The sequence below is a fragment of the Carassius auratus genome, chromosome 41 (assembly GCF_003368295.1).
Source record: "Carassius auratus strain Wakin chromosome 41, ASM336829v1, whole genome shotgun sequence".
NCBI lineage: Eukaryota > Metazoa > Chordata > Actinopteri > Cypriniformes > Cyprinidae > Carassius > Carassius auratus.
This window is the reverse complement of record NC_039283.1, coordinates 20,459,600-20,480,788: the sequence shown is the minus strand read 5'-3', so window position 1 is coordinate 20,480,788 and position 21,189 is coordinate 20,459,600. Positions and strand designations below refer to the sequence as shown.

The 21,189-nt window shown below is 37.8% G+C and overlaps 1 protein-coding gene across 1 annotated transcript; it reads right to left on the bottom strand.

Annotated features, from left to right (window-relative positions):
* Positions 1–255: 255 nt before the first annotated feature.
* LOC113059227 (TGF-beta receptor type-2-like) lies at positions 256–20,370 on the bottom strand. Its single transcript, XM_026227569.1, has 7 exons — positions 19,896–20,370; positions 15,289–15,445; positions 14,380–14,570; positions 7,800–8,593; positions 5,905–6,046; positions 2,151–2,278; positions 256–1,118 (listed from the first exon to the last, which is right to left on the bottom strand). Exons 1-7 carry the CDS (start codon positions 19,972–19,974, stop codon positions 930–932), a joined length of 1,680 nt encoding a protein of 559 aa, XP_026083354.1. The 5' UTR covers positions 19,975–20,370; the 3' UTR covers positions 256–929.
* Between the last annotated feature and the right edge of the window lie 819 nt (positions 20,371–21,189).

Here is a 21,189-nt window from a genome sequence, read left to right as displayed (position 1 = left end):
ACTAGCAGGCATGAGTGACAACTTGTTCATGGAATGTTTGTTAAGACTCACTGAAAACATAGTTGCAACCAGCGGCGGTATTACAGGTAATAATAATCTGGCTGTTAATCGTTATTCATATGAAAGGAGCTTTTACATATTTCCCAAGGTGAAAGCTAAAATACTGTCCAATGATGGATCCCTCTCATAATTCAAAGTATAATACACAATGAACAGACAGTATTAAAACAAATTGGAAAAATAAAACCATTTTAGTGTCGATACTGTACATGAATTGGATTTTAATAATCAAAGATTTACAATATATTACATAAAAACGTAGTAAAAGAGAAGCACAACTCAATATCCAGGATAATTGAACATATGAGGCACTTTGTGAACTTCAAAATACTGTTCATTTAACACATTTTTGGTATGTGCAGCATATACTCTTCCCTTTTTGGCTCTCTCAATAGTGTGGGTTGATTTTTATGTCAAAAGCAGTATTTACAATATACTTTTTTTCTTTGGCTAACGAGCAAAATACATTTCTTGGCAAAAGCAACTTCAAACACACGCTGATATTCTTACACACTCATGCACACAAACACACAAATCTCTCGCTTAACACACTCTTCCATAAATCTAGAAAATCTTACAATCTCCTATGAATCTTTAGTGTTGAGGCGAAACATTTTCCTGATTACATTTGGCTCTGGGTCAGCTGTCAGAGGAGAAAACCAGCGTCTGCCCAGCTCCTCTTGCTCGGTAGCATGACCTTCCTCAGTGTGAGCTATGCATAATCTGATAAAGTGCATGAAATCTTTGGTTAGGAAACTTAAAGCTTTATGAAAAGGCCATATTCTTCCACTCCACCCCACTGGAAGGATCCAAACATTCAGTTTGTGCAGAGATAGAGAAAGAGTGACTTTTCTTTCTCTCTCGCTCTCTCATTTGTCATCGCTCACGCTCACGGAGCAATCTTCTGGAATCTTCTCCTCAGAGCTGCTGCAGGTGGACAACTTGTCTAAGTCGTCGTCCATCTCGCTGAAGCGTTCAGCCACACAATGTGCCGTGAGCCGGGCTTCAGGGTCGTGATCCCAGCACTCGTTGATAGTGGTACAGACTGTAGCCACACCCTTGAAATAAAACAAGTGTTTAACAGTGCATTATTATTACAATTGTCAATGTTTAGTTGAAAGTCAATATTTCTTCATTTGCATACATTTTGAAATATTTTGGATTTTTACTCAACTAAATCAACTATAGCTATAATAGTTAACCTAATCACCATTTTTGGGTTCTAAACTCTATACCCCTGGTGTTTCTTTTTCTTTTTTCTCTTTTAATTTTGTCACTACACTACCATTCAAATGTTTGGGGTCAGTTTGACAGTCAAACCAATAAAAATAAAATTAAACAGTACACAATTGATTTCTTACTTAGTATTTTGTATTTCAGTAAAAATATCAAAACATCCTTAAAACTAGACACATAACCTAACCCTAACCCTAGACACACATTGTTTTCAGAAAAACCTAACAAAATCTGTCTTTAAGTCTAATAGTGGTTTTGTTTTATTGTTGTTATTTTAAAAGTTTCACCAAGGCTGCATTTATTTGATCAAAAATTCACTAAAACTGAAATATTGTCAAATATAATTACTATTTAAAACAACCGTTTACTATTTTAATACATTTAAAAATGTAATCTATTCCTGTGATGCAAAGTTGAAATTTCAGCACCATTTCTCCAGTCTTCAGTGTCAAATGATACTTCAGAAATCCTTCTAAAATGCTGATTTGGTGCTAATGAAACATTCCTTTTATCCTATTATCAATGTTGAAAACAGTTGTGCTGCTTAATATATGTATGGAAACCGCGATACTTTTATTTTTTTTCAGAAATCATGATTTATTTTGCATTATTATAAAAGTCTTTACTATCACTTTTAATCAATTCAGTTACTGAATAATATTAAAAAATCTTACTGACCCCAGATTTGTCAATGGTAGGGTTTTGTAACGGATCATATTATACCATCATCATCTTTTCAAAGAAGAAATGTGTGTTTTTTTTCCAAAAGCTCCCCAAAAGAGTTGCTTGTCTCTCAGATAATATGCTGTCTTTTACCATGCTTTGAAATCAAATTCAACCTTATGCTGTTTTACCTGGTGTTTCATCCAGCTGCTGGGGATCTCTGGTCTCCCCCTGTCTCTCAGCACATTGTCTTTCATGCTCTCCACACAGGGGTGCTCTCTGACTTTAGAGCCAAATGGAGGTTCATAGTCTTTAACCTCTGCAAAGACACACACACACACACACACACACACACACACACACACACACACACAAGATTATCAGATAATCAGACATATATCCCCTTATGACAGCATGAAGAATCATTGTTGGAGAGCATTTGGTCGTGAGAAGTACTGAGGTTGGAAACTGAAAGCTGGAAGACGCCCCAGATGGGGAAGAAAATGCATGTTTCGTATGCTCTGGTTATTCTATCTGCTATATCTGATATGCTGAAATGCGGCATCTGAAGAAGAATGGGACAAAATCAGTTGCTCCATCAGACTGCCAACAATAAACACTGCTGAGTTTGTGAAAACAAATTGATGAAGTATGAGGCTAATCACTGGACTGTGCTAGTGAGCTCCAAAAACTGATTTTCCAGACCTTGTGAAACTTGCAGCTGTAGAGGCTCGGTTATATATCTGTCTTCAGCTTCCATAGCCAAGTACTTGACCAGAGCCAGCTATAGATAACACACAAACACGTTGTTCTACAAAATCTGCAAGAAACACCAAAACCTCATAAAACAGCAGTTATTGTCCTCTTCTTGGCCGATATAAAATCCATTACAGCAAATGATGGTGGATGAGTATGTTTACTTTGGAGTGGCTTGCTCTTGATTGGAGAGTGTGTTTTGCAAGTTCTTGCCCAGAACTCTGGGCTCACAGGAAGGGGCTAGGCCAGCGTCCTGCCTGGGACAGGAAGTGGAGGACTATGATTGGGCCACTGCAGAGAAGCTAACTCCACAAACGAACGCATCCTGATTTTGTCAAGTGGACTTCCCCGGTTTCAGCTCTTAAACAAAATACTCCAGGCTCTGCGGTGCTATTTCTACCATCCTCACTGCCCCATGTGAGGGTCTGACCTGATGCTGGTAAAACGGACAAAATCGGAGCTCATCATGCAATGCAGTCCGTAGAAGACGACACGTCTGTAGCACTAAATTCATCTAGTCAAGTCTTTCTTTTTCAGTCTCTTTTTCTATATGTCTTCATTTGCTCAAGGGGTCGAGCTACTCAAATGCCCTCGCTATGTGAGGTATGCCGTGGTTTTGGGAACAGATGTCCTGCCGGCTGAGGCCTCACACCCAGTATTCAGGGAAGCACTTTGTTTTTTTAAACTACAGATTCCCCTTAAAGGGATACTCTACCCCAAAACTAAAATGTTGTCATTAATCACTTACCAACATGTCGTTCCCAGATGAAAACCAGGAGGCTTGTGACTGTCCCATAGACTGGCAAGTAAAATACACTATAAAGGTCCAGAAAAGTATGAACATTTAAGATTTAAGAGTCCATAATTCACAGTGAGAGAGGCAGTCAGTCAGGGCAGACAGTGGGTAAGATGCCTGTTTAAACACTAGGACCTATTTAAACATGGCCTAAAGAGTAATGCAGCAGCAATGTTGCCAGACCGGAGGATTTTTCAGGCTTCAGTCAGAACATTTTAGGGTGGATCATGAGTGCACAACACCCTTGGCTCTTTTGTGTGTTTGTGAAGAGCTCGAGTCAGTGAGAGGCGTGGTGACAGTGAATCTGAGATCTGTACTGATGGATGGTCACCCTGCATGGGGTTCTGCCACCTGCTAGCCAGCTGCTGTCCTCCATTTACTTGTTTTCCCATCTTTCTCTGAGGAAGGGAGGGAGTTCTCCTCGGCTGGCAGGGTCTCAAGTTTGCTCTACTCCAGACCAGACCGCACCCTGTGCTAATTCAGGACTTACTAGCATACACATTGAGCCACAGCAGAACAACGCAGCCACAGCTTTCCATTTCCCCATCACCCACATGTGGACTTCTGCAGCTGCTGTCTGCAAGTGTAACATCCCTAAATGGTTTCCCCCCCTTTTTGAAAGAGATCTCAGGGTTTACACATTGCATTCTGAAGGTGGAACTGCAACAGGAGAGACAGACACTGGGATGTCTGTCTCCAACCCCCTCAACACAAACAGAAGTGAGATAGTATGTCTGGATGAAAACAACTCCAGCTCTGCAGATAAGCTCCAAGCAGCATGACAGGAGGACTCCTGCAATCACAGAGGGGCATGCCGGGGCATGTGGGTAACACAACTCGACACAGGCACAGGGACATCGTGTGAAACAACATACACATGCAAATACACTGCCACTCATATTACATATTAAAATAGTTAATCGCTCCGCTTTAGTTCAAACATTAGCAGAATTTTGAGGTGCACCTTCTGAACTTGACATTCTTTTCTTAGTATTTTTTTGTTTTGTTTTCCGGTAAAATATCTAAATCCTTAAACAAAGATACATTTACATGGGAAGCAAAATGACAGCCTTGTTTTCAGAGAAATCTTTGCAAATGTATGTTTTTTTGAAGTGAAATGTTTTTGAAAGAAATCTCATATGCTCAAATCTGCATTTAGCCTATTTGATAAAATACAGTATTACAGTGAAATATTATTTCAATTTAAAATAACTGTTTTCTACTTAAATATATTTTCAATTGTAATTTATTCATGTGCTGGCAAAACTGTATTTTTCAGCGGCCTTGCTCCAGTCTTTAGTGTCACATGATCCTTCAGAATATGCTGATTTATATGCATTTATATTTAGAGATACATTTACTATTGGTAGCAATGTTGTCACTGCTTAATACTTTTAATATTTTTGGAAAATGCAATCCATTTTTTTTAAGTAAAAAAAAAAAAAAATTATTTGAAATACAAATTTTTTGTAACATTATATGTTTTTGCTTAATAGAAGTACTAATTCCTTTAAAAAACACACACCAAAACACTAATTAAAATTATTTTGTTTTTTATATTAAATTACACATTTTTATATGTATACATTTTTATATGTATACACGTATACATATATACACACACTCACACACACACACACACATATATATGGTTCTTAATGATCTTATATAAAGTCTTATTCATTTGAATAGAATTAAAATAATGGAGAAATTTTAATAAATATTATCTATCCAGTCGGCTTCATCCATACTGTGCATTTAGCATATTCCACTTTCAATGCAGGAAAACCCTAAACACCAACACATTCCCTCCCTCTTCTTCAATTTCCACAAGCATCCATGTTTATATTTTCCCCCATAACTGATTACAGTTTCTGTTGTTGTATTTCATACATATGAGAGCATGAATGCTTCATGACAGCTATATGAATACTGTTTTTTACGCCTTTATGTACAGTATACAAGAGCTAAGAACATGCTAGCATCTGTCTTCCCACCTGACCATAGAAGGGAAAGTTTTTAGGCAGCACTTGACATTTCACACATTCTTTACTTTCCCCAAACAGAGTGAGGAGTATGCTGTACCTTCTCTGCTCTTGTTGAAATACAGCTTCTCCAATAACAGGAAGCTGCAAATCAGTCAAAACACATTGTGGGCCGCAGTGGACTTTCCATGCAGTGTACTCAAACAATTGCCCAACGATGGTAGCGACAACAAAAAACTAAATACCACTAAAATAACCAGACAAAAAGCAAGCCTATTTTCATCCCTGTTCTCCTTGAGGGACAATTACACGCACAATGTGTCAAGTTTACTAATCATATTGGTTTAGGAAATGCCAAAATAACCGCTATGTTTCCAAGTGAGATCACAATGATGTTTCTGTACTCACCTCCGATGGCGTTACACCTGGACGTGATCTCCCACAGCACTAGGGCCATGGAGTAGACATCGGTTTGCTTGAATGACTCGATGTTCTCAAGGTTGATCCTTGATTCCAGCACTTCTGGAGCCATGTACCTGGCCGTACCCACCTGAGAATCAGAGGCAGGACACTTTTTCAACTGTATGTAAGTTTGATATTATATATCTCTGAATGTCATGACAACATGAACACAGCTATACATATATATATACATATATATATATATATATATATATATATATACATATATATACATATATATATACATATACATACATATATATATATATATATAATACGAATTAAAATCTGGAAAAATAACTAGTAATAATTGTAGTATTACAACAACTTAACAACAAATAAAAATAATTCTTATGATTTTGTCATGACAACACACATTTATTATGTATAAATATTAATTTATATAATCGTATTACACAAATGTAATGATAAAGATAGTAAATGGTAATATTATTGTTGTTGTTTTGAGGGTACCAAGTTATTCTTTTGACATCTTTTCTATTCCTTTAACTTCAAAACACATCTGCTCGCTTCATTGACGTTACTTTAAGAGTACAAAAGGTCCCACCAGTGAACAAACAAATTTTAAATGTTATAAATTAATTGCATCCTTAGCTATTAAGTCTAAACTCCCTTTGAATGTTTATGGGGGTCACTGTCTGAGACCAACCAAAAGTTGACATACATCAAAGCACTCTGGGTAGATGGCGCAGAGTCAGGTGATTGTTACCTAGTTCATTACTGATTCACTCGCCACCTTTTGTCTTTTCATTTTCAGCCTGTGAATCATAAATCCGGGCAGACAGTTTGAACAAAGGGCGCACATGCATAAAACACACATTTGCACATGGTGAGATGCCTGAGGGGACTTTCCCTGCAAGTTATGACACGACATTCCCGCCACTGTAAATCTGCACATCTTTAGGTACAGAACACGCCAACGCTTCACTTTGCACCTACCAATCAATTCAAGCAAGTGAATCTACAGTAGGTTGTCTCGTGCTGCACTGGGGTTGACAAAAGTTTCAGTTAAGCTTCGGGTGATAGACTCCATTAAAGGATCATAGTCAATATTAATAAAATAAAATGTGTGCGTTTTTAAAAATGTTCATTTATATATTTTATTTAATTTTAAAGCCTAAGGTTTAATCAATCAACTGTGCTACAGTCACTGTTCTCTTTCCATTCATTTTTGCATAGGGATTTAAAATAAAAACCAATGGTACAATATAACACCACTGATTCACAGTCATTTGTTGCAAGTAGATCATTCAAAATATTTTATGCGAGTGGACGATTGCTGCTGATCTCTTTCATTCTGATGTTTTTTCCTATTGATGGATCTTAATTTATAATGAACTTCATGGTAGGAGTGTCTTTGAAGAAAAAAATAAAATCAAAAATTAAATCAATTGATTTCTCAATAGAAAGAAGAAAAAATGACTTTGACTTTAAGTAACACCTGAGGGATCCACATACTTGCCCATTTATATTAAATCGGAATAAATTAAATTTATATTCGATACATGCATTTACACTATGGGTCAAAATATTTTTTTTATGTTTTTCATTTCTAACACTATGTGACACTAAAGACCGGATTATTGGCTCCCTGAAAATTCAACTTTGCCATCACAGGAATAAATTACATTTTAATATTTTTTTTACATTTTTTTTTCATCGAATAAATGCAGCCTTGGTGAGGGACTTCTTACAGAAACATAAAAAAATGACATTTGACAGTAATGGATAAGCTTTTTTTAGTAGTGTTAACCAAAGTTTGCTGAATGCAGACAGTCTAAATGCAACTTTGAAGATGAAATATTGTTGCATAAACCTACCTGTCCACTGTTGGCCAAGTCGTCCACTGACAGCGAGTTGTCAAGGCGGAGGCCAAGTCCAAAGTCACAGAGGCAACATGTGAGGTCATTCTTCACCAGGATGTTAGAGCTCTTCAGATCTCGGTGAACAATGGGCACTTTGGGCCGCCCACAAGGGGTGTGGTCACTATGCAAATGAGCCACACCTTGTGCCAGCGAGCTCCCGAGCAGCCGCAGGTCCTCCCAGCTGATGAGGTGTCGTATGAGGTACTCCTGCAGGTTCCCGTGTGGATGATAGGCGGTGACCAGCCAGTACTGTTTCTCCACCTTCCTCTCCTCGGCAGTCAGGAAGTGCAGAATGTTCTCGTGCTTCAAATTGATGTCTGAGAAGATGTCCTTTTCGTTTTTCCAGGATGCGTACTCTTCATAGGGAAATATCTTCACCGCGACTGTCTCAAACTGCTCTGAGGGGCTTTGTCTTAGCTTGGCTTTGTAAACCTCTGCAAAGCGGCCCTTGCCCACCTGAAGGTCCAGCTCGATGGGCAGAGGTTCTGTGTTGTGGTTGAGGTTGTTGGCGTGCGTGGAGCTGCTGTCGGAGCGGTCATCGTCCATCATGATGGCGCAGGCATCGCTACAGTCCAGCGGGCCCTTGCGTTTTGACGGCTTCTTCATCTGCCACTCATCGAGTTTGCGTCGGTGGTACATGCGATACCAGTAGAAGGAGGCGATGACCAGCACAGCCAGAACCAGGAGGGGCAGCAAACTGACCAGGATCACCAACAGCACCTGGTTATTTGTGGGGTCTGGAACAATAGCTGGAGAGAAAGCAGAAGGATGTCAACATTTACCTCAACGCAGCAAAAATGCATGTCAAAACTAGTTATTTACATACTTATGAATCAATGCACCATAAAATGCTTACAGTTCATTCTGTATACAGAAATTTCAGATACCAAGAAATTTGAATGACTATGAATCTACATTAAAACACGTTATACAAACAATATTCAACCAAATGTTGCCCCAATAATGCTAAAAGGGTTGCCTGACTAAAAGCCATATTTGGCTTTCCAAATTGTTGCTAACTGATTATTTGTTAAACAAGAAATCTTTAGTTGCCCTAAAAACTATTTATTGGGTGAAGGTATTTTGCTGATATTTAGGATTTACTGAATGATCATATTCAAATTGGCTAAACATTGCAGTATTACTTGGAACATTTATTGAAAATAGTTAAGCGAGTAAAAAAGTAAATAAAGCGGAGACAAATTTACTTAAAGTACATAAAATGTTATTACATTTAATAATAATAAATAACTAATTCTATTATTATTTTGATCAAATTCAATTTGACTTAACAGTGTTGTATCACTGGGAATTTGTAAAAGTCTAAGTAAATAGTTAAATAAATTAATAACATTTTATTTATTTATTTGATCTATTATTATTAAAATAAACAAACTTTATTTTAAATAATTATAAGACCAATTTACAATTAGTTTATAAAATAATAATAATAATTAATTTTGATCAAATTAAATTTATTATTAAAGTATTAAAACATGACATTTGATAAAATTCAAAAGATCTCACTGCAGGTTTTTTTTTTTGTGAAGATATGCAATCTAGTAAAAGTTAGTGAAGCTTTGAGACCTTTTAAGAGAGTCTTTTTGGATAGAAGGATCTATTAATTGACTTCTTAGCAGAGAGGTTTAGAGCCATTTGAAATATCAGCCATTACCATCTAGTTACCTAGTACCCAGGTTAACTGAACTCTTAATCATTAACTTAGTTTTTTCCTGTCACACCAGGGAGCTTGAGCAAAGCTTGCACAGTGAAAGACTGTTCTGTGACTTCATCCTTCAAGGGAAAGTTTACTCTGCTACGACGTGTGCCTGCCAACCTGAGGACAGGCTTGGAAGCACTAGCACTGCAGGTTCAATCCAGAGATAAAGTGAGAGCTGCCAACTACGTGGGCAGAGAGTGGAGTCAGTGTTTCGTCTGTCTGCATTCTTCCATCTAACACTTAGACACGCCTTATCATTGAGACACAGACTTAAAAAGAACAGAAATGGATACACAACACTGGGAGAGGGAAACCGTACATAAATGCCAAAGCTTTTGGCAGACAGAAGAGTCAGCAAACACATGCAAAAAGCACAGACGTGCGGAGCAGAGGGAGCACTCAACTCCTCACATACAGTGGCAGAAACCTCTTCTTGAGCCAGACAACCAATATAAACAGGCATGAAATCACAGCGCCTTTTCCAGCCACATAAAACAGGATGCCAGCCACACTGCTGCGGTGCATGACATTATCAGCTAATAAGAGGCACTTTTCTGCAGGCTCCACTGTTAAACGCATCACTGTACATCTGTGCCAAGGTCTTAACCAGAATCAAGTGGATTACATTTTCCAAAGCCTCTGACTCACAAGTTAATCTATTAAAATTTAATTGCTTCTCATGACCAATAGACATGTTTCTCATTAGTGCATTAGCGAACACCACTAAATACTAAGACCATTGGTCACACTTAAAGGATTCATTAAGGATGCAGAATTTATCTGTACCACATTGGGTTTTTAATTTTAGAGTGTTGGTCGATATTGTATATTTAATTAGGCAATTTCTGCCTATGTTTACATAACCTTTGCCTTCCTGTAGCTCGAGCAATAAAGAATGGTGCAAGCAATAGAAATGCCATGGGTTCGATTCCCAGGGAATACAGCAATTAAAATGTTGAATGCTGTGTATGTCACTTTGCATCTACCAAATGCATCAAATAATTGTGTGAGAAAAAACTACAATTGGTCTGATAAAGAGCCATATGGCTCAAAACATCAGAGTTGGTGAGAACTTATAATAAATAATTTTTCTACTTATTAGGGCTGGATGTGCACACTTTTGGTCTATTTTTTTTTGCAAACAAATCAGTTTTTTATGTTTATAATTGTAAATGTTTTTAACTTTATAATGTTGCCTAAATTCCTAAATGCAATTTTTTTTTCAACTATACGTTTTTATTTTTTTCTTATTTTGTTAGAATCTTTTAAGATTTATTTTCCATTTTTGTTTTTTTTTATTCATTTTTCATATATTTTTTTTTTGTTTGTTTTTAAATCATGGTGCTCACTAAAAGCAAATTCTCTCCAAAAACTTTGAAGCTTTCCATGATTTTTTCCAGTTTATAAACATGACATTTCACATATTTTTTACGTTTACCAATGTAGACAGGCCAATTCTCTCCACCCTCTTGCGTACTAATGATCAATGGCACACAAGCTTCAACCTGTTTTCATTTGCTGGCTGGTGTGCTTGCTTTAATTTTGAAAATGTCATAATTAAAAGTGAGGATTCACATCTGTACATCCCGATTTTAGAGTACGTATGAGTACTGCCAGACTCAGATTACTAACAGGCTCTACATGAGAAACACAGACCTGTTACTGTTTGTTTGTTATGACTACGACTTTGTTTTACAGCATGGCTCACACCGCAAACAAGTCTGACTTTTCTTCTTTTTTCTCTCTCTCTCACTAACACCGTCTTGGTCTCTTGTTGGCTTTCTCTGTGACTCAGACCTTTTAACTATCTGCTCTATCACCTGGAGGCCAAGATTCCTCAGCGTGTGAGCGTGGGTGTGTTTGTGAGCCAGCGTATATACGTGCACGTTGAAAATAAAGTCTGCAGATCCTCAGTCTGTACTCTTCCGCCTTTCCTTTATGTTCTTCTTTCCATCAAAATAACCTATGATAAAAGATCAACTGAGTAGAAACATACTGTCAGGTTGGAAATATTCCAGTGAGACAGACACATGCTGCTGCTTATTTTTCCTGTCAGACAAATGGCCTGGATTACCATCCTGGAAAAAATGATGAGTACTTTCAACAAGATCTGAGAAAGAATATTTTGGCATCGATCATTTTAGTGTTTTTGTGCGACAGTAAGATGACACATGTCAAAACAAGCACGCGGTATATGGGTAATCAAACCAGCAGTGTTGGGAATCTGAATTTAAATCCTATGGAATCTGAAACTGTGAATTTCATTGACTTGGAATACAATAAAAAAAAAATAATAACAGATTTCCATAATGGTTTAAATTATTATGAATAGATTTAAAAATGGAGACATTTTATCAAAAAAGGTTTCGTATTCACTTCATGTTCCTTCCGTTTGAGCCAATCACGTTTACAAGTCGAAAAACAGAAAAACATGTGTGCAAACCACAATGAAAAGCACAACACGCTCCTTCTGACAAGCTTTATGAGTTGCTTATTAGAAACAAATGTACTTTTGCAGAAGCGTTCAGGCAATAACGGCCATCACTGTGAAGAGAGTAGCTCTTTCAATCTGTGACATCAATCTGTCCTCATACCTCATTCCATTTCAGAGCCAAATTTAAACTGTAGAACATCATGTTACAAAATCACTTTCATTAAACCGTTAACCATTCCCTTGGTTTATGTTTTCACTCAGTGGTTGCTTATCGAAATGTTTGCATAAACTCCATTTTGAAGAACAGCACTAACCGTCTGCAAGTGAATCGGATATATTTCAGCAGAAACTGCATTACAACGTTTCTTTCTTTTATTTTTCTCATTTCTTTTCAGGTCTGCTAATGACAGTAATCCTCAGTTAACCACTGTTTCTCCATTTCCCTTTTTCTAGACGAAGCTCAACTCATTTCTGATGCAGTATTCACATTTGCCAACACCATAATGGCTCTGAATGTGGAAATGAAATCTTGCAGGAATATCCTACTGGATGAAGACTTTGTGTAGACCAATACATCAGTCATTATTTATCCATTGCAATAATTTGGGATGTCTGCGGCACCTTTAGTTTTCACAGAGTATTTCCACCTAAAAAGTCAATAGCAGTGCAAGCCTGACTTTCAGTTTATTTGATTCTGCAAAAATCTGTGTGAAGCTGCTATATGACAAAGCTTTGCTGTGCAGAATATAATTACGAGCTGGCGTGTACACCCTGCACCTGCCATAATGAAGTCCAAAGAAACGGTGGGATCTCCAGTCGAATACAGAATAGGGAGCTTATTGCTGGAACGTGCAGGCTCTCAGCAATGTTTAATGTCGTAAAACAGGTTATGGTGCAGGAAAACAATGCCTGGCATTTCTGGAGAAATATGCCATGGAACCGTTCCAATAAGTAAACATGGACTTCCTGCGATACTTCCCCACTCTGTCTGACGCCTCCTTAACCGGATGGAATTACAGCCTCCCTCGACTGCTCCTACATAGCAAACACCTGCTCAAACTATGTCGTTTTGTAACATATATCTGCAAAGAAAAATCGCTAGAATCTGTCTTCACTAGCTTATGATAATTGTGTTTATGTACTGAAAGAAGGAAGCACACTTGCCTCAGGATACCCCATACCTCAGAAATCCCCACGTACTGTTTTAAAGTTTAAGAACGAAAGGAAAAGGAAAGGACATGACTTGTGGCCAAGTATGGTTTCCTATCCTCGGAATTTGTGCACTGCATTTCAATTAGAAACCATACAATGCGGATATTCCTTGCCTAAAAACGAAAATGCGGCTTTTTAAAATGTGAGAAACATTCAATAAACTTTCCAAATAGTGTTAAATAAGGTTATTTTAGTGCATGCCTGGTGCACACAGCTGTTTTGCCATGTGGTTGTGATGTCTCTGCTTCAACTTACACAGACAGGAAACCACATGTCTGAGATCCTCTGCCGTCCACACAACCAAAGCCAGTAGAAAGTCTGCCTGAGACAGCACAGCCCGGCTAGCAACAATGCAACTGCTTTAGAACGTTACGACAACCTGAGCTCACATACCAGAGCCAGTGCTAAATAGTTAGCATTGTACAGCTTGTGTGTAGTAGATAAACATGTTCTGCTAGGGCTCGCAATTGATTTATTAGCTCAGCTGAGTGCCGTTTATCTAGTGTGGTGAAACCAATGAAACCGAAACTAGTTGAAACACGGTTCATTATTTATACACTAACGCAGTGTTTCCATAATCAATGGAAAACCTCAGAGAAATGTGATGTGGGCTGTCACTTGCCAATCTGCAGGCCCACACGGAATCTGTGACTGCAGAACGCTGCAGATTTCCACTGAATTGTGATTGCTTGTCATTTATAAAATTCTTCAAAATTCCTGAACTTATCATCAGAGTAGTTATAGCATTAATCAACATTTTGAATTCGCTTAAATTTTTATATTTTCAGAATAGCTTAAATTTGAGTTATGTGCTTATGTCATTTTTATTAGTTTTTTCATTCTTCCATTTAGCATTTAGATATTTTTATTTCAATTTAAGTAATTTAACTTATTTCAGTTGGTTGTCAAAATGACCCAGACTAATAAGCTTCATAAGTTCATGTTTTTCATCTAATTTTTTATTCTATTTTATTTCAGCTTTATTTGAGTTAGTGAAAACTATTATAAAATTTTTTGTTTTAGTTGACAATAAAAACACTGTTTGGCATCTAAATGTCATTTCTGAACAATATGCGATGTTCAAAAACTTGGCTTAAACCACTATTATTAATGACACAAAAAACGAGGACAGACAAAGCTAGGAAGAAGGAATGAAGGAAGAAACTAACGGATTGTGAACATCAGTATGTCGTTGCACTCCTCGGCATTGCAGGAGCACATGTGGATGGGGCCTCTGTTCGACATCCTCTTTTTCATTTCACACTTGGTGTTGTTGTAGTTCTCCACCATGATGCCGTAGAGGGGCTCTGAGGGTTTGTGGCACAACGTCTCGATCGTGTTGTTGTCTTCACTCTTCCTCCTGATGTCACACAAATAGAAACACATAGACCGTTATTACAGGGATCATGATATCAAATGACAGTTCTTAAGTCAAAATAAAATACAATTTAATTGTTATTTTACATTCTCAGGTGACAGATTAACAATAAAAATTAAGCTGCATGTCCTCTTGTTGCTATACAAGAAAACATAATAAGCACTTAGAGATACAGCAATGACTTGTTGCTATATTTAACTGCACTGCTTCCATAATTGAAGACAACATGATATGACATTCACAGTACATTTAACCACGATGGCACATATTTCACAGTAAAAGAGGACACTTGATAATATATCTTGGTATTTAATTGGATTATAAATTATTAGACTTTTATATTATTGGATAATACCCCCCCCCTCCCCCCTCCCACCATTTGGCCTTGGTTATGTAAGCAGAAAAGAAAAGTTGTTCCAGACTCAGAAGTGGTGAAAGTTCATTTTTGATTAAAACTACCACTTTTGTTTTTCTTTAGAACGATATGTAGTGAGACTAAGCATTTTCATTAAGCATGTCATTTTATATATATATATATATACACTATGAGAATGATACTGTAAGCTGTGAACCAGATTCATTGGTGATTTTTGACGGTTGTGCAAAGCAGATGTTGTACACTTGCAGACAACAGTGTTGCAGACAATGTTTTACACTTCATAAAAAGTTGTGGAGGAATATGACTTGAACAGTGACGTACCAGATAGCCACACAGATTTCATCCACATTGGAACAGATGGATGTGATGCTGCAGTTGCTTTCACAGGAGCCTGAGCCTTTACAGTCGGATGCCTCCACGTCACAGAACTTACACAGTTGAGCAATCCGAACTCGATTATTTCCAGGATACATCCCATCTAGGATAAAACAGAAACAAGGTGACCTATTCAAACTATTTACTCTTATTAAACATTTCTGATCCAATACTGCATCTACTGCCCTTGAATAGTGTCCATAAAAGGGACCATAAAAGCGTGCAAGATGAAATGCTGGCTGCTTCTGTTATCAGATATACATGCTGTTCGCCCTTTTATCTGTTTTCTATGCCGTTTGGACGTGCTTTCATCTCTAGCTCCCTTGTCATGTTCCTGAGACTCTGACATAAATGCACTGATGCGATCAAGCAAACACCAGCACAGAGAGACTGAGAGTAGAGACTGACATCAAAACCTCAGATCAGTGCAAACGCTATGCTACTGCCACTGGTTTATTCTGCAAATCTACAGAGCAAAAATGTGAGTTCAACAAACACAAGGGGTTTCTTGTTTGTGGTTGCATGCGTAATTTCTACGTGTGTATGGTTTTTCAATTTCACTGGGTCTTGCATTTGGCCAATCCATATGAAGTCATTAAACTGAATTACGTCATTTGTTAGCTTAGCTGCTCTTTGGAGTACCACACACCTTCTAGACTTTCCCGTGAACCTGGGCTCTCCGGGAATGAAAGGGGCAGCGGTCATTCAAAAACCCTGAAAGCCTTAGAAGTCAACCAATACAACAAATCCCGGATGATATTTAAACACATTAATCATAGTATAGATTACTAATTAAAATGGCAAAGTACTGTTCTAATGCAGAGTTTATCAACTCTGGCAATTGAGGTCTACTTTCCTGCAGGGTTTAGCTCCAACCCTAGTCAAACACGCCTGAACAAGCTAATCAAGGTCTGCAGGATCACTAGAAAAAGTAGGGCTGTCAAATTGTTTAATCATGATTAATCGCAAATAAAAGTGTGTGCTAACATAATATGTGTGTGTATTGTGTATATATGTACTGTATGCATAAATGAAAGTGAAAGTGAAGTGACCTGTGGCCAATTGGTATGAGTGACCCATACTCGGACCCAACATAAAAATAGAAAAATGCCAAAAGCACATAAAAAAATGTGTCAAATTAAACTGGAAACTGAAAATATGAAAATAAAAGCCAATTCAAAATATAAATAAACACTATAACAATATATAAATAATATTAAAATTACACGCAGCATCGCACAGCGTTTACACTATATGCCAGTAGAATATCAGTTATCAGTCGAGTTTTGTTTTTATTTATCATATGGGTCAATATTGTATATTTAATTCTGCATGCTCATTTGACCCCTTTTGAACATTGCCATCATCTAACACTCACTTAAAGTTAATCTACAATAACACTAGTAATTTTACTGTTAAATTTAATCTTAAGCAAATTTCAAAATGTACTTCTAGGTTTCATACTGTAAACTATAATGGAGTAATGTTTATTAACTTGTAGCATTAAAAGGATTTATCAGAGTTTTTATTGTTTTATTTGTCATTTATTTCGCAGTGAAATACTATAGTCAATTTACAGCAATGTTAAATTTAGTACATTGCATCACTTGCTTAATTTGCCGGAAAGCATCCAATTGAGATGTGAACTCCACTCTCCGCTCTTCCACTGGTTGTTGCTGTATTCACATATGAATGAAGTTAGATTCATCACCAATGATCTGCTGTCACTTATGAATCACTGTCAGTGTGAATGCCTCTTAAGATTGAAACCGGAGTCTCCTGTAAATCAGTCCAGCAGCACTAACCCCTCACATTCAGGTCAGTGATGGGAATTGTTTCTGATACAGAGAAGGCAGCACCATAACATTGTAGACAGACAATCACAAGACCTTCGACCCCCATTTTCCCTTTACCCAGCTCTCGCTCCTCAATCTGTCTCCACCGCTCATCTGGAAAGCATGTAACAGGTGACCCGACCAAGGAAGGAAGCACAGATAGGCCGGATTTGTGGCTTTCCTTCCACAGACAGAATAACAGCCAAGACACTTCTACTGAAGAAACGACCAACCATCACTACACAAACTCACTTTTGCAACACTAACAAACATTCAGCGTTGGTTCATCACAGTTTTGTGGCATAATAGGTTTGTTTTGACTGCATACTGCAAATTAAAACTACAGATACGATAAAATATTGTCTTAAAGGTCAATCCACTGTCATTTTTTGGCTGCTCTGTTTTATGAGCTGGGCAGATAAGCAGGACTATGTGCTCTTTTAGCCTCTGGTTCACTGGAGCGAGCGAAGAGGGGATTGTGTCGGCCACGAGGAAACGAAGACAAATATGGTCAAATCAGATGCCGACATTTTGAGGTTATGTGACCCCTCTTCTCATCCTGAGATAGCTATTTTTGAGTTCTTGGCGCAGAGCCCCAGAGAGGCTTCAGTAAACATAAGCTCGGATTCACAACCTTCGTCCACTAGCCTGGATCTCACACAGCTTCGACAGCCTACAAAGAAGCTCTTTTACCCTGCAAGCACTGCTCACTGACTCTTTTTTATCTACTGCCCGGCCTGACTGGATAACATTATATACTGCAGAGCCATTACCTCACACTATTTCCTTTGGACAGTATGCATAACAAAGCCAAAATGATTACATTTGAACCTGAGGGATATGTTTTTTTAACCAAAAATATGTGATTCTTATCCAGAGGGCCAAAATTGAAATTACTTACACAAGTTTGGCAAATAAACTGTTTTCAATGTTTTTTCTAACGTCATTTAAGGACTGTCAATTATGATAAGTAGCATACAACTCCAGATAAGCAGAAAGGGCTCTGCCCATTAATCTGGGCCCCAAAAAGGGTGTCAGTTTAATTTAATGACATGTCTGATATAAATAACTGTACAAAATCCAAATTGGACAATTTGGACAATCTGAGCACCATTAATCCCACAGTTGAAATGTTCCTTTTTAAACTTGACAGCAAAGTGACAACAATAAAAACTATGATTTTAAGCACAGGATGAGTTCAAAATGACCTATGTGGGCAGACACCAACAGAAAGGCAAGTGTCCTGCATACAGGGGCGTCTGATGCTATTTGTAATGCCTAAAACAAGCAGGGCAAAACGCCTGCACGCAGTTTAAACATACCACACACAGCCCTAGTGTGTTTCAGCAGCGAAGTATGCAGAGCTAGATGCAGCCAAGCAAGGTTGGAAACAGGAAGTGGCAAAGATGTAGCCGGACATCTGGAAAAGATGATTTCTGTAAGAAATATCTCTGTTGCTCCACCAAACACAGCGCTGTGTGATAAACATATCCTGCTGTATAATCACAGGCGTGAGATGGGGAGGAGTTCAGTGAGTGTAATTAGTGTCTAAAGTAACCTGTAATCACAGAGGCTGAAATGAATGACAGGACAGAGAGAGATAAACAATTTATACTAATGGGGGGGAAGGATGCAGGGATGGTTGAAATGGAAAAACGTCCTGCGCGCACTGTAAAACACTTCCACTACAACCGAAAAGACAAACTGGTAATGTTGTTAAGCTGTCAGCTCATAAGGGCGTTCCCTTGTGTGAGCACACATTAGAGGGAATAACAACAGAAACAAGCCTATCTATTAACATGTTAAAATGTCATGCACCTGATTACAGGAATGCTTTGTCTTTCAAAGCATAAAGAGACAGAATGCATATGTGACTGCCACTAACAAAAATGTGCCCCAAAAGTACAAATATTACAGTACTTGCAAGGTTTCATACACCATAATACTACAATGTTTCTTAAGGACTTGTATCATAGTAGCTACAACTAGGCTTTTTCTGAACATTCCTATCCTTTTGCGCATTTCCTCCAATTGCTATAAATTATAATTAAAAGGTCATCTTAAAGTAGTTTATAACACAAAAAGGAAACGGTCCTGACATCATATCATATTTTAAAACAATCATGGCAATGGACTGTAACTGTATTTATTTTACACAAATATGTAATCATTCAGCATTATGGTTTAAGCACCACAAAGTAAAACCATCACTATACCAATCAATAAAACACTTTATAAGCTGCATATAACTTAGACTTTACATTAAAAGGCCTTATACATACTACATATACAAATCTGACATGAATTGTAATGAAACAGTTGTAAATATAACGGATTTGTTGACTCAGTAACAACTTTGCACAAGCCATTCATATCTAAAACACAGACGTGCAAAGTTTAATCGACGCAGGACAGGATAATAAAACGGCATTTTATGAAACTGACGTCATTTTTAAACACCTGAGCAAACAGCTTTGTGTAACTTCTTACTCTTACGTAACTCCTGAAAACTGCAAGGAAAATATAACGCGTTCACTGAATGCCATCACCTGTTGCACGATTTTAAAAGTAAGCAGTCAAGAAACAAACGCTCCTCTATGAGAACACGAGCCACAGGAGATGATAAATGCCTGGGTCTCCTGAATAAAACACTCATTTACACGCGTATATACCTGCCAACTTAAGGACAGCGCGAGAGATGTCAACACATAAACTCACCGACTCCGCTCCGATCCAAGACAGCCGAAGAAATAAAAAAAGTCCCCCAACAGAACAGAGAAAGCCAATACTGCTCCATTAGAAACGCAGTCCTGTCCGTATTCCTCGCCTAAACGTGAACGTTACCAAGCTGGCGTTGTTTGACCAGAAAGCCTAATGATTTTAGCGTCTGATCCTGAGGAAAGCAGAGCGTCTCATGCTGCTGAAGTCAACAGTCACTGTGAGGGAATCCGAGGGCTCGAGACTCTTGCTTCTGCTCGCCCAGTGAAACAGGAAATCTTTCAGAAAGGGCAGGACTTTCCTCCGTCTCCCTCCCTCTCAACACACAGTCTTTACTTCAGCCTGTTATTATACATATGCCTTCACTTCTAATTGTATTGTGTAGGACTTAAAACAATACGCTGACGGTATTATCGTGGGAGACGCGTCGTTTGAAGACGACGAACGCCTTCAGCGCGACGCTCTCACTTGTCTGATGTGGTTCCTTCATGGTATTTTTTGAGGTGGAAATACTGTATCTAGGTATGTCTGTAGTGCTCGAGAGAGAGTTTGTGTGTGTGTACGTGTTTCATGTTCTCCTGTTTTACTTATTTAATATAGACTATAATGAAAAAAGATCCTCACTATTTTTTTTCACATCTAATTACGTTAAATGAAAGATAGCCTACATATTCATGGTTTTTATATTCTATGTCCCCATTTAGATTACTCTTGTCTTATATATTATATATTAGTATTTTTTTATACTTTTGACTCATTCAATTTGTGAGTGCCTGAATGTTTTCATAAATATTCATGAGATCTCTTAAACAGTCACATAAATAAAGGGTTAACCACTGATCTATATAATCTCTATTGTAGATCAGAGGGGTTTACCCATAGCAGTCATACTTTGCTGAAAGTACAACAGAAGTCAATGGGAGGTCCTGACAAGTATATGGTATTTCTATGGCATTACTTTATTTAGATAGCATGGTAAACGTGCATGCACATGTGTTTGTGTGCCCCCGGTGTCTTTGCCTCTAGAAACAGCTGCTGCTCTGTAATCATTAAACCATAACACTTGTTGTAGTGGACAACCTAAGTGATCATTTGCTATGTCAGGCATCAACTTTGAACCTTACCAAGTTAGTATACAGCTGTCTCTGACTGTGTAAATGCTAGGCCTACATAAGCTGTCTCTTGCGTGATTGTTACAGTGATCCTTTTGATTACTTATTTTTTTTTTTTTTTTTTTTTTGAGAGACACCGAGAGAGAGAGAGGAAGATAGAACAATGTGGTGTCTCAGTATTT

Bases quoted from the DNA above. Each gene is read 5' to 3' on its own strand.
- LOC113059227 (XM_026227569.1), bottom strand. From the start codon at position 19,974: ATGGAGCAGTATTGGCTTTCTCTGTTCTGTTGGGGGACTTTTTTTATT. The intron at 6,047-7,799 runs GTAGGTTTATGC...TCTGATTCTCAG, and splicing joins ACTTGGCCAACAGTGGACAG to GTGGGTACGGCCAGGTACAT. The intron at 2,279-5,904 runs GTGAGTACAGAA...GTGTCTTTGCAG, and splicing joins CAGGTGTAACGCCATCGGAG to AGGTTAAAGACTATGAACCT.